This window comes from Mustela putorius, unplaced genomic scaffold (genome assembly GCF_011764305.1).
Source record: "Mustela putorius furo isolate JIRA1106 unplaced genomic scaffold, ASM1176430v1.1 tig00004033_pilon_pilon_pilon, whole genome shotgun sequence".
NCBI lineage: Eukaryota > Metazoa > Chordata > Mammalia > Carnivora > Mustelidae > Mustela > Mustela putorius.
In genome coordinates, this window is record NW_025422169.1 from 4,116,232 (window position 1) to 4,130,142 (window position 13,911).

General features: G+C 45.7%; 1 protein-coding gene across 2 annotated transcripts in view; it reads left to right on the forward strand.

The window, feature by feature from the left end:
• The window catches only part of IL15RA (interleukin 15 receptor subunit alpha), a 48,087-nt gene extending 35,174 nt beyond the window's left edge, over window positions 1–12,913 (forward strand). For both annotated transcript variants that reach the window (XM_045072330.1, XM_045072329.1), the window contains 4 exons: window positions 589–783; window positions 2,368–2,400; window positions 9,069–9,141; window positions 11,733–12,913. In XM_045072330.1, the coding sequence (XP_044928265.1) occupies window positions 589–783; window positions 2,368–2,400; window positions 9,069–9,141; window positions 11,733–11,904 (473 nt within the window). In that variant the 3' untranslated portion in view covers window positions 11,905–12,913. The remainder of the gene's footprint in view (window positions 1–588; window positions 784–2,367; window positions 2,401–9,068; window positions 9,142–11,732) is intronic.
• The last annotated feature ends 998 nt before the right edge of the window (window positions 12,914–13,911 follow it).

The following is a 13,911-nucleotide window of genomic DNA, read 5'->3' on the forward strand; positions in this document are numbered from 1 at the left end:
CGTGCATCGAACACTTGATCAGGTGAAAGGGTGCGGTCAGGATCTCAGGCGTGGGAGTGTCGTCTCCGACACGGGGTGACATGGCCAGGGGCACGTGGGTAGAAATGCTCTGGAGGACCCTTCCTTCAAGTGTGCTAAGATTCGGTCAGGCTGCGCACCTCAGGCTTCCCCTTATTCCAGAAGTCGTGTGCAAACATGCAAAAAAATAAAGAAAATCAGCACCCCGGATGTCTTTGGCAAATAGTTACACTCGGGTTTTGAGAACAGCCTCTCACGGCGCCTCCGGAGTCTTCTCTACAACACAAGCCCAGATCTACTCAAACCCATGGCATCTTTAACTCAGGTGCACCATGATAAACAGCTGTAGAGCCTCTAGCATTCTGGAAAGTCCTGTGGCCATTCCAGGAGGATGAGTAGGTTTTACCCACATAAGGGATTTTTCCCAAAAAGCCACGGAAGAGTGCGCTGGGGGAGGGCTGGCCCATGAAGGACTTCACTAGAGCAAGTATTAAGCCCGCTCTCTTCTGGAGCTGAGCAGAGACACGATTCTAAACATTTATGTTCTCCGTATCTTGCACTTTCCTACAGAGCCCGCTTTCACTTCCAAGTCAGACACCACAGTGGCCACAAAGTCCACTATGGTGCCGGGCTCCAGGCTGACGCCATCAAAGCCTCCTGCTGCAGGAACCACAGGGCCGATCAGTCAGGAGCCCTCCCAAGCCCCACCTCAGACAACAGCAAAGGCCTTGGAGCACACTCCTTCTGCCTCCCCGGAGACGCCAGGTTAGCACTGGCTTTGCGTGCACTAGGAGAAGTCAGCCGGCCACGGGCTGCTTCTGAGAGGCGGGTGGAGACCTGGAGGGCGCGGACTGCATGGCATTATACCATCGGATCCAAAGTCTGGATGACTCCGTTAACCCTCTGCCTGCTGCTCTGCTCTCTAACCTCTGTGCTCTGCCCTGGCTCCGCCCAGCTGGAAAAGAAAGTCCATCTCCCGGATGGGACAAGTCTCACCGTCTTGACCTACATGGCAGAGGCTTTGCCAATCTGAGTAGTACCTGCTTCCTCCCAGTATGGGGGGGGGGGGGGGGACAGCGGAAGCCTTCTGCAATCTGGAGTCACAATCTGTGGGATGGAGAAGCTCTCGGTAATCCGCATCTTCCCGCAAGGCCTATCGGATTCTTTGTGGCGTGTTTTTCTCTACTGTGATACCACTGATCTGTCGCCCAAGCTGTACCTTTCATCCCCGCGCCTGGATCATTCCGTCCCTGGAAGCCTGCCCCTCTCCCCCTCCCCCCCCCCCCCCCGTTCTGCCCATCCCCCCACTGCCCGCCCCTCTCGGGCTGTCTCACTTTGTTCTCCGCGTTTCTGGGTCTGTTTCTGCTTTTGTCTGTCCATCGATTTCATATTTTAGATGCCACCTCGAAGTGAAATCATGTGGCATTTGTCTTTCTCTGTCGGACTCATTTCACTCCACATAATACACTCTGTGTCCGTCCATTGTTATCTCAAGGGGCGAGACTTCACTCTTTCTTGTGGCCGAGTAATGCTGTGTACAGACTCACCGCATCTTTCCCCGTTCACCTCCTGATGTTCACCTGGGCTGCTTCCATGTCTTGCCTACTGTAAATAATGCTGCCGTAAACAGAGAGGGCATGTCTCTGTTCAGATTCGTGTTTTTGTTTTCTTTTGGGTAAGTACCCAGAGGAATGACTGAATCTATAGCTATTTCCATTTTTAGTATATCGAGGAGCCCCCACACTGCTCTCCTCAGCGGCCGCACGAGCGCGCACTCCCACCAATAGCGCACGAGGCTCCCTTTTCTTCACATCCTCCCTAACAATTGTTGTTTCTTGTCTTTTTGATTCTAGACATTCTCACAGGTGTAGGGTAATAAGTATCTCGTTGTGGTTTGACATTTCCCTTCCCCTGATGTTTCGTGTGCCTGTTGGCCATCTGTGTGTCTTCTTTGGAAAAATGTCTCTCTGGTCCTCTGCCCATTTTTCATTGGATTTTTTGCTTGTGTGTGTGTGTGTTGAGCTGTATAAGTTCTTTATACATTTTGGATATTAACCCCTTATCAGATATGTCACTTGCAAATATCTTCTCCCATTTAGTAGGTCGCCTTTGTGTTTTGTTGATGGTTTCCTTCGCTGTGCAAAGAAAGGGCCTATTTGCTTCTTAAGCATGACCCAGCATCTAAATAAATTACCTTTGTTCTCTGCTAAAGGGAATTTGGTTTTGCCAACCACGAATCTCTCAAGGCTTTAGGATGGAAGCCAAACTGCCCAAAATTCTTCCTGCTTAATGAGAAATTAATGCCTTTAGGACTACAGCAATAACTGAGCTGTAATCTCTTTTTTGCAGGTGCATATTCATACCATTCTGAAGCTATGACTGGTAAGTATGCTTGTTTGTTTTCTTGTCCTAGCAGTGTTTATGCCCAGAGGACCTCCACTGCAGGGAGTGGGACCATCCTGGTTTATGTGCTGCCCCAGCCCGGCTGCCAGCAGCATCCCCTTCCACTTTAAAGGGTGTCTTGGTTTAGGTAGTAAGTTATAGGATCCCCCTACATACGGGATTCTAACATGACTGCTTATCTCACTGTTGGGAGCTCTTCACGGTCAGGCTGCTGATGTGGGAACCAGACAGCTGGCGCATCACAAAAGGGCCTCCTTCCACAAAGCCGGGCTAGACTTGCATCCCACACTTACCAGAAAGCCACGAGCACATACTGCTGTTATTGCAAGGATGCTGTCATTCTGTCATAAATTGCATTCAGCTTTCACATGGTGTTAGCACGACACGCTTCAAGCAAGACTGTCCAAGCTCTCAGTTGAACATGCTTTTTACAGAAGATGCACACAACACTAAGGCTTGGAGAGAGGGCGAATGACCAGGGAGTGTGAGGAGGATTCGCAAGAATTAGAGAAAGAGAGGAAGAGAGGGGAGGAGAGAGGAAGGAAAGAGAAAGAAGGGGAAGAGAAATGCAATCATAAGAAAGAATCTAAGACTTTGGTCTGATAAGTTTTCAATAAGCAAACAAAACAAAACAGAACAAAAAAACCACCATAAACTTTGTACAGACAAAAGTCATTTCTATTGTCTATTTACTAGTTTTCCTATGGGAGAATAACTCATTTTGTGGCTATATTTTATCTGCATCATGTGTCATCTAGGGGCACCTGGGTGGCTCAGTCGGTTAAGCATCCGACTGTTTCAGCTCAAGTCATGATCTCAGGGCCACGGGAAGGAGCCCCGCTTTAGGCTTTGTGCAGAGCATGGAGCCTGCTCAACATTCTCTCCCTCTTCCTCTGCACCGCGCCCTCCCCCCGCATGTGCAGGTTCATGCTCTCACGCACTCTCTCTCTCTCTCTCTCTCTCTAAAAAAAAAAAAAAAGTCAACCAAGTGGGTTCGGTCATTTCAGCAGCTAGTTGATTAGAATGGTTTTAAAATGATCAAAATGTATATGCAAAGGCAAGACATTTAAAAAAAAAAGCCCCTCTGGTGAGTATTTTCATGGAGAAACTGTGCGATTTAATGACAAGGACACTGAAACTCTAATATGTTTATCACTTGAGAGGCAACCAGCGAATACGGTAGCTGACCTAATTTTTCTCCTTATGTCGCATATTACATTCAGCTTTCTACAAAGCTTTGCATTTTTTTATTCATTTTTTTGAATTGGTAGTATTTGCACAGGGTTTTAAAAATTACAAATTACAAAAAGATACAGAGCGAAAAGCCCCATCTCAGACTGAAAATCGGCTTGCAGGCAGAAAGCAACTTCTGCTACCGGATTTCTGTGTATCCTTTCAGAGAGTCAAGCAGCAAACAGCTCACAGAGGACACATGACGCTAGAGGGATTATGTGTTCACTGTTTTGTACCTTGTTCATTTTCACCTAGTGGTAGCTCTTGGAAATCCTTCCTTATTGATACATTAAAACAACCTCGTTCTTTAAAACAGCTACAAAATATCCTACCAGATGGATTTGCCACAATTTATGTAACCCCCTCTTTGGACATGTGACTCTTTACATTCTGTGTAAACATACAGACATACAGACTATGTTCCAGTGATTAACTGGAAAACCCATCATTTTGCTGTGTGCAAGTATATCTGTAGGATAAAATTCTCCACCTAAAATCTGGAGGGCCACATTTTCTAAATAGATTTATTTTATTTTATTTTTTTAAAGATTTTATTTATTTATTTGACAAAGAGAGATCACGAGTAGGCAGAGAGGCAGGCAGAGAGAGAGAGGAGGAAGCAGGCTCCTGTCGAGCAGAGAGCCCAATGCGGGGCTCGATCCCAGGACCCCGAAATCATAACCTGAGCCGAAGGCAGCGGCTTAACCCACTGAGCCACCCAGGCGCCCTCTAAATAGATTTAAACAACGACTTTATTACAGGATATCATCTTATCATGTTTCTCCAGTTCATGACTTTCACTAGATTAAAATATCAGAAACTCCTGGGGCACCTGGGTGGCTCAGTGGTTAAGCCTCTGCCTTCGGCTCAGGTCATGATCCCAGGGTCCTGGGATCGAGCCCCGCATCGGGCTCTCTGCTCAGCGGGGAGCCTGCTTCCTCCTCTCTCTCTGCCTGCCTCTCTGCCTACTTGTGGTCTCTGTCTGTCAAATAAATAAATAAAATCTTTAAAAAAAAATATCAGAAACTCCCAAATTCTGAAGTATGATGTCATAAACATTAACTCAACACCTGCAGTGGGCAAAGATAGTTCTGTGCAAGAAACTAGAAATACGAAGATTAAAAAACAGATGAAAAACTTTAAATCTTTCCTGTTACATAAATAAGATTTCCTTCCTCCACGGTGCTTCAAGGTAAACATGTTAGCACCCGCCTTAAAAGACCAATCAAGTCATTATTAGCAAAGAAATAAAAAATAAATCTGAGTTATATTTCATTAGGTGTTATTTTAAGTTTTATCAGCGAGGAAGGTGTAAACTGAAATTAAAATCATGCTCGTTGTCTACAAACACTTAGTGATGGTGTCTGCCAACGATGTCACAACAGTCCTGGCTACCTGAGACCCAAGAGTTTGCCCCTGTTGGGTACAAGCAGCAGAGACACTGGCTGACTCCTCGGCCATCTGCAGGTGCTGCCGTTTCTGCGTAAATAAGCAATCAGCAGACCATGTTTGTAAGCAAATATAGATACTTTACCATAGTGATCACTCAGCAAATGTTAATTAACTTAATATTTTCATCAGCCCATTGATAACTACTGATGTAATTTCTTAAAATGAGTCACATGAATGATTATCGCAACTTCTAAAAGTTGGGGGGTTTTTTTGGTTCAACAGAAAATGGTATATAGTAGATGCTCAATAAATAGTAAACGAGCATGCAAATGAATACATCAATTTGGGGACTTCAACATTTTGATAAAGGTTTAGGAACTGTGATTCATCATTTCGGTGTCTTCAGTATCTACAGGCTCGCTTGGCAGGCTTTTTTTTCTTGAAGATTTTATTTATTTATTTGAGAGAGCGAGAGCGAGAGCGAGAGCGGGGGCGGGGGGGGACAGAGAGGGAGGGAGCGGGAAAGAATCGGAAGCAGACTCAGTGCATAGCCCCACACAGGGCTCGAACTCATGACCCTGAGATCATGACCTGAGCCAAAACCAAGAGTCAGATGCCTAACCAACCAAGCCACCCAGTGCCCCTGGCAGCCCCTTTAATCAATAATTTCATTCCGTGATTCCAATATCCACTCTCTGATCTTTGACTAGGCTAGGCTACTCCTGAGGACTCCTGGCTGTAAAGTAAAAGGCCAGAAGGTCACCTATGACAGGGTTTGCACTGCCATGTTCATTTAAGACACTAGGAAAGGAAAGTTGATTCTTCAAACTGTGTTATACTTCCCATCTTTCATATCTGAAATGAATTCGCTGCAGTTGATATGCTCAGTCTTTAATAGGAGCTAGCTCTATGTTCTATCATTCATCTGTTTATTCAATAGATTGAGTTCTCACTGTGGGCCAGGTTGGTTCTAAATTGCAACAAAATGAAAATTTCTCATTGAGAAGCAAACAGCACATCAAATGTACTTTAACTTATGGACTGTGAATGGTTTTGTTCAGTCAGTTAGGTATTTACCAAGTACCTCCTCAGAACCCAGCACTTAAACGATGTGCTTAGTGCTGTAAGAGACGGACGAGAAACACTGCCCGGGAACAGCAATACTCTTACTTCAAAACCGATTTCTTTCTTTTTTTTTTTTTTTTAAAGATTTTATTTATTTATTTGACAGAGAGAGATTACAAGTAGACAGAGAGGCAGGCAGAGAGAGAGGAAGGGAAGCAGGCTCCCTGCTAAGCAGAGAGCCCGATGCGGGACTCGATCCCAGGACCCTGAGATCATGACCTGAGCCGAAGGCAGCGGCTTAACACACTGAGCCACCCAGGCGCCCCAAAACCGATTTCATCAGAGGCAGGCACTCCAGCACTCAGAAACAGCACTCCCTGGCTGACCTAGTTTACAGGTACTGCTAAGAAATGATCACCAACCCCCACCCAACTCCACCCCCGCCGCCATGTTCTCAGAGGTCCTTTTCATCTTTCACACTGAACAGTGGCCACTGGCTGACTTGGCCACTTTCTTTGCTTTAGACCCAACACATACGGCGGGTTGAAGTCAAGGTGGGGAGCTACTGGCCTTTCTCGCCCTCCTGAGCAATAATCCATTTTTTCTCCTTTCTCCGCCCAGACTCGTTTCCTCTGGCTCACCAAACCTCTCTGTCTTCCTCCTTCTCCAACCCACACCTCCCCTGGGAAACACAAAGCGGTGGGGAACTTGCCAGTTGATTTGTTCAGCTGGCATCTTAGTGATTTTGGTTTCAGTGTCTTTAACTCAGTTTGCCTGGAGGTAATGGAGGAAGAGGCCAAGGTGTGAGTTCGTCCCTGGGTTCAAAGTGCTCCGTCACATCATTGGCTCAGGAACCCTCCTCTCTCTGGAGTCCGGAGCCTGCAGGCTTGGTTCTCATTCAGGAGAAACAGGAAGAGGCATTATGAAAGCAAAACTATAGTTGACACGAACCGTCCTTTTCCAATAAATCCCTCCAAGGACAGTAAACGCATGCCAAGCTGATTAGTCAATGGAAGAGACTGTTTACCCAAGGGTACACCATTCCTAGGAAGTGTTTCTGGTTTTTAGTCATAATGATCACTAATGTTAAGTCGGAAAACTCAAAAACTTTCTTCACTAATTTGCCATGCTTCCTTGTTATTTCCTTTGGGACTTTTCTATTCGTGTTTATATTTTCTTAGGCACAGGTAGTTTCGTCTTGCAACTCTACTCTTTCCTCTGGTGACAGGACCACGTCAAAAATATCAGGGCAAAAGCAAACGTTCTAAAAGAGAAAATAAGGATTATCTACAAGCCCACCATTATTTAATACCTTGGTATCTATTCTTCAAGGCTGCCCTGTGCTACAGGCACACGCATGGCTTACTGGAGATTATTTTTTGGTTCATGTTTATCTCAGTCAGTTTTTTTTTTTTCCACTTAAGATATTGGAGACATCTGTCTGTGGTAATATAGATTCATTTTATAATTTTAAAAAGTTGGATGATAGTCCAATGTATGGGCAGACTACAGTTTAATTAATTTTCTATTAATAAGAGATTGAGATTAATATTTTAAGAATTGTTTGAAACAATACTTCCGTGAAAACGCCTGGTGTATTTGCCCATTTCCTTGGAATCAATCCCTAGAAGTTGGGACTAGAGAGTCAATGGGTGTGGCTTCTCGGAAGCTGAGAAAAACTGTACCACAGTCCGACCGGAGCCCCCAGATGTTCAGGGTCCTCATCTCTCCTGTAGAGCAGGTGGCTGTTTATCGGCAAGGAGATTTCACAATAGGGAGGCAAATTGGCCAACTCTGCCGGGAGCTCATTAGGATGCAAATGTTTTTGAAATAGGTTCGCCCTGCCTGCAGGCTAGCCCTCTGGCTTCCACACAGAGCTCGCAGGCTTCCTGTCCTGTCTAATCTCAAATGCCCTGCAGCTGCTGGCCTCCTACGTGCAAGTACTCCCTCCAGGCTGTTCCTTTCTTCCTTTTTTTTTTTTTTTTTTTTTAAGATTTTATTTATTTGACACAGAGAGAGAGATCATAAATAGGCAGAGAGAGGGGGAAGCGGCTCCCTGCTGAGCAGAGAGCCGAATGCAGGGCTCCATCCCAGGACCCTGAGAGGATGACCTCAGCTGAAGGCAGAGGCTTAACCCACTGAGCCACCCAGGCACCCCCAGGCTGTTCCTTTCAACTGAACCCAGACAGAATCTTTCCCCTCTCCTACGCCACCCTGCCTTACTCTGATCCCTAACACCTTTTACCTCCTCTCTCTTCTTACCACTCTTCCTCTGCCATAAAAAGTTGCCAGTAAAAAAACCAATCATGATGGGGATGCCTGGGTGGCTCAGTCGGGTTAGGTGTCCTACCCTTGATCTCAGCTAAGGTCTTGATCTCAGAGTCATGAGTTCAAGCCCTGCATATGGGACTCCATGCTGGGCATGAAGCCTACTTAAAAAAAAAAAAAAAAAAAAAAACACACACAAAAAAGATGAAATTGGAAGAAACATGGCACCGAATGCTATTGTTTCTCAATCGAGATTCTGTGAAGTTGAAGGAAACGGGAGAGGCTGACCCACGGACAACTATTTTCTGACTTGGGACTTAGCGGCGGACCTGGTTTCCCATCCACATACTCCCAACCCCAGCCTGTGAACTCCGAGGCCTTTGCTTTCCCCTCCTGTCCGGTCCCCGGGTCACCCTGGCCAGGAAGGATGGATTAGGGGGGGTGTGGTATGACCTAAAAGGGGACGGTTTGACCTGGCGGGAGCGGTGGGAGAAGAACGAGCTTTCTGCCCAGCAGTAGTGAGTGGGGCTGTGCGGACGTCCAGAAAGGTCAGTAACAGTCCGCTGGCTGCGAAGGCCTGCGGATCGCTGGGCAAGACTGTCGGCGGTGAAGAGTTTTCAGACTCTTAGACATTCTCACTCCGGCTGCTGGGACTCTCCACGTGACAGCTCAGTTCTGTTCTCTTGCAGCGGTGATGGGGAGCGTACTCCCTGTGGTCTGTGTGGTGCTGGTGGGAATTCTGGTCTGGTACCGAAAATCGAGGTGAGTAGCACGAGAAGCACATTGCATGGGAGTCTTCCTTCCTTCCCAGAAAAGAGCATCATCATGATTCCGCTGTCCCATCGAAGCAAGACGCTCTTCCCTGGCTTCTGAGGCTGGCTGTCAGGCTCGCCCACTCCTGTACTGACCAAAGGGAGAGCCGGCCCTGGGAGGCCCTCCAAGGCCACCCCCTGGAGACAGGGCAGCCAGAACCTAACTGGTGACAAGGGGCTGCTCTACTCCAGGAAAGAAAAGAATGAACCAAATTGTCTTTCCTTTTCAGAAGGAAAGAACCTACCCAAATAACCAATCTGATGGATATGCAATTGCTACAGTACAACCATGAATATATTTTCTTGAACGTACTCATTAAAGATAGGGATACTTTATCTTATTTATGCACTCGTTAAATGTCAGCCTGACTTTTGTATTTCTAATCGTGGAAATTCTTCCTTCACCATTGGTGATGAGAAGACCGTTTCCACCACTTGCTAAAATTTCAGTTTTTGTTATTTTTCTAATCTTGAGGCATTTTTATCATTTTCATTAAAGCCTTAAATGACATATTAGCCTTAATTTCATGCTTGTACCAATTAGAAACCAGTAACCAGCATTCTGTGTTCATATGGCTGTTCCGGATCCGTTCTCAGCTTCGCACAATGAACAGCAGAAATCCGATTTGCTGAAACAAAACTTTTAGTTGCTAGTTATAAAGAAGTTTTTTCTAAATATACCAGTATAAGGATGATACCCTTCTTCAAGCCTCGCTTTGGCAAAACGAATGTTCCATGAAATGCCACTGTGAAGCTGAAATGAAAGTCATCTAAAAATCACATCCATCTTTGGGAAAGCTGTTAATACCATCCCAACTGAAAGACACGCTATAAACCTCATAGATCATTTAGAAACAAACACACTAAGGTTGATGTGTGACTTGGAAATCTGTCAAAAGGGTCCCCCAAAGGCTAAAATGTTGGCAAAATTTAAAAAAATGGCTTTTATAAGAACTTTCAAAGTGTCCTTTTAACTAAATTTCCACATGAGATGTTGTATTTGGAGTTAAGTTCTTAAGAGATTACAGTGACTATATTCATCGATGTTAAAAAAACGCACACCATCTTTCTTAAGCATGAGATGTTAAAAGTAGAATCTTGCAAGACTTTGTAAATTTGGTATGTTTGGCCAATAAATATGATGATAAGATGAAAATAACAATATTCACTGATTATAGTAAAGAAATATTGATAAATATATCTTTTAAGAATTCATACACCTGAAAAGCAGTACTTGGTCATTTCGTGAATCGATTCTTTGCTGTAAACTTCTTTTTTACAGATGGGTTATTAGGTAGGTTGGTCATTCAACAGACTGGCTTTCAGCGAATCATTTTCAGTACACTGGCCTAGAGTCCTGACTATAGCTTAGGACTCCCTCCACTCCACGGAGCTCAACGCGTTTACGTACTTGGTAACTGAAGGGGGCGGACACCAAGGAGCCTATTAGTTTCAGGTGTAAATCCCACTGATTCAGCATTTTCATGCATCATGAAATGATCCCCATGAGAAGGCTAATTACTGCCAGATGCCACACAAAGTTAATACACCATGACCGACTCTATTCCCTGTGCCATACGTGACAGCCCCGTGACTTAGTTATTTTGCAACCAGAAGTTTGTGCCTCTGAATCCCCTCCCCCATTTCACCTGCCCCCCAGCCCCGCCCCTCTAGCAATCACCAGTTTGTTCTCTGTATGGCTTGTTTTCTTTCCACAAATGAGTGAGATCATATGCTATCTGTCTTTCTCTGTCTGACTTATTTAACTTCGCACTCTACCCTCTAGGTCAATTCATGTTGTTGCAAGTGGCAAGATCGCATTATTTTTTATGGCTGAGTAATATTCTATCTTGTATATATAAATACATCTTTTTTTAATCCATTTCTCTATCGATGGACACTTAGTTTGCTTCCACATCTCGGCTGGGACAAATAACTCTGCACTGAACATGGGGAGCAGCTCTCTCTTCCAACTGGTGTTTTTGTTTTCTTTGGCTTCAAAGTATTTACTTTGAAATGTCTTAAAGTGTTGTCTGTCCTCAAGAGGTAGATGACAAAACCCATGGAAGAAACTGCCGACCCAGATACTCGGGGTCTAAAAGCACGAGTCCTTCAGTGACAGGGAGACACGTGGGATTAAGATGTTCTGCCTTCACCATCTTGGTTGCTCAGGGACTGGTTTCTTTAAACACATACCAGGTACCAAGAACTGTTTAAAAAGCTTTGTGCCCATTGCATCATTTTCAGCAAGATGATCGTGTCTGGCTTTGCCGGGCTCCAGGTTACTCTCTCCTTTTTGTTGCTGCCGTCTGAACTACTGCTTTTTAGCCGAGGACTGGAAAAGAGGGGGTATGCTGCTCCGACAGCACGGGGAATCTCTGACGGATGAGTGGCTTAAAATACCAAAGTCAGATTTCAATGCCAGCCCTGAATGGAGGTGAGCTAGGCTTTCCCCATCTGAGTGTTCAACAGGAACCGTCTGTTCACTCGTGTTGAGGGCGACCCTCTCTTTTCAAAACCTGTGAATGATCTGCTTTACAGGCACACTGCGCAGACACCCGGTGTTGAAATGGAAAGCATGGAAGAGATGCCAATGAACAGGGGAACCAGTGGCAGAGCGGAGGACGCAGAAAACTACCCACACGACCTAGGACACTCCAGGGAGAGACTGAGGGCAGCAGAGGCTCGAGCGAAGGCACCGACCCTGCCCTAGCCGAAGAGGACCTGGAAATGACTCAAGATCTTGGGTGCCAGCAGAGAGCCCATCGGGATGATAAGGCAGACGTCTCGGCGTCATTGTATCGATGGCTCCCAGGTAAGACACCTCCTCTGCTGTCCAGTCTCAGGATGGATGCTCAGGACCCTCCTGGCCCAGCCTCGGGTGCAGGGCTGACTTCCCCAGATCCCAGCAGCTGAAGCTCTCCTGGCACTGGCTGAAAGCCTCGGCTTTCCTTTTATTTCATGTGACATTTATGCAGGATAGCTTAGCAGCCTGACCATTCTGCCCCTCATCCGGACTTGAAGTTTACAAAGAAAAGAAAAATGCCTGAGACGCTAAGACAGTTAGGTCCCTTCTGCTGGCTTAAGGGATGTCTACAAGGATGACAAGAGCGTTGGCAGCTCCAAATCGCTATCCCCCTATGGAGGCTCGAGCATGAACTGGAAGGAAGCAGGGAGGTATCGTGCTGCGTGAATCCGCTCGACGTAAGGATCCAGAAGGAAGGACATGGAACTCGGGGACATTTCTCATGTATATGCGGGGACATTTCCCATGTATATGCGGGGACATTTCTCATGTATATGCGGGGACATTTCCCATGTATATGCGGGGACATTTCTCATGTATATGCGGGGACATTTCCCATGTATATGCGGGGACATTTCTCATGTACATGCGGGGACATTTCCCATGTATATGCGGGGACATTTCTCATGTATATGCGGGGACATTTCCCATGTATATGCGGGGACATTTCTCATGTATATGCGGGGACATTTCCCATGTATATGCGGGGACATTTCTCATGTATATGCATTTCTATTTATACTCCTTATGCATTATATCTACATATTTTATGTAACTGTTATTTTGAAACTCTGCCTTGTATAAACAAAATATCTATTTTCAATACAAAAAAAAAAAAAAATCACTGAGAAGAAATGTGCCACAAATAAAAGAGAAGAAAGAGTGGGAATGCAGAGTCTCAAATGGTTGACTTTGGCTTTTTTTTTTTCTAAAAGAAAAATAATTAAAAAATAAAATAAAATAAAATAAAATAAAAACCTTCCCTAAAACTGGATCCGATCACAGGTTTGGAGAATCTCTCAAAAGATTTCCCCGTGAGAAGCAACAAGTGGCAGGGTATGGCCCACGGGTGCCTCGCACACACACTGTCTCTTTCCCTGCACTGTTCTTTCTTTTTTTAATTAACATTTATTTACAAAATCGGGGCCTCATGCCACCTCCTCATTTTATAGATGAGGAAGCTGAGGTCTCTGGAGGTTGACTTGCCCAAGGTCACACGGCTCAGTTAGTGCGGGGCTGGGCAACACTTAGGAAGGGCGATGGGGCAGGAGAGGCGCAGCCCCAGCCAGAACCCAGCCGGGGGCGGCGGCATGGTCAGGCCACCTTCACGGGCCTATGGAAAGTGGGACCCCGGCTCGGCGACCATCCACGGGCCGCCAGCAGGCTCAGCTCGCCAAGGGCCATTCCCTACTAACTTCTTCACATCACCAATCTCTATGGTTTCATCAAAATTGAAGGAAGGGTACGAATTTCACGCGGCCGGTGTTGGGCGTTTAGAACGACGCCCACTTTCCCAGCCTGCAAATTCTTGCCCAACGAGAGGAAACTCATTGCTGACACATGAGCGGAGCCGCTGTATTTGTGGGTTTAATCACTCCGCTATCCTGAACCTGCCTGATGAGCTAAATGTTTTGCTTCTCTCTTCAGCTGTTTGCTCCTACGTTTCTTGAGTTTACCATTAACTGGATCCATTTTGTTCTTTGTACGTTTTAAAAGTTTGACCCTTGTGATTTCCAAAACTAATTTCACAGAAGACACAACTTGGCACACACACACACACACACACAAATGCATCCAGTAAAACCAGAAGTTTGCAAGGCTTCTCCTGGGGGTCAAAGTGTTAAGTCATAGGGGTACTTCACGGACTCAGGCTTCTGGTTCACCATCATCTTTGGAAAACTAATATGACGACCT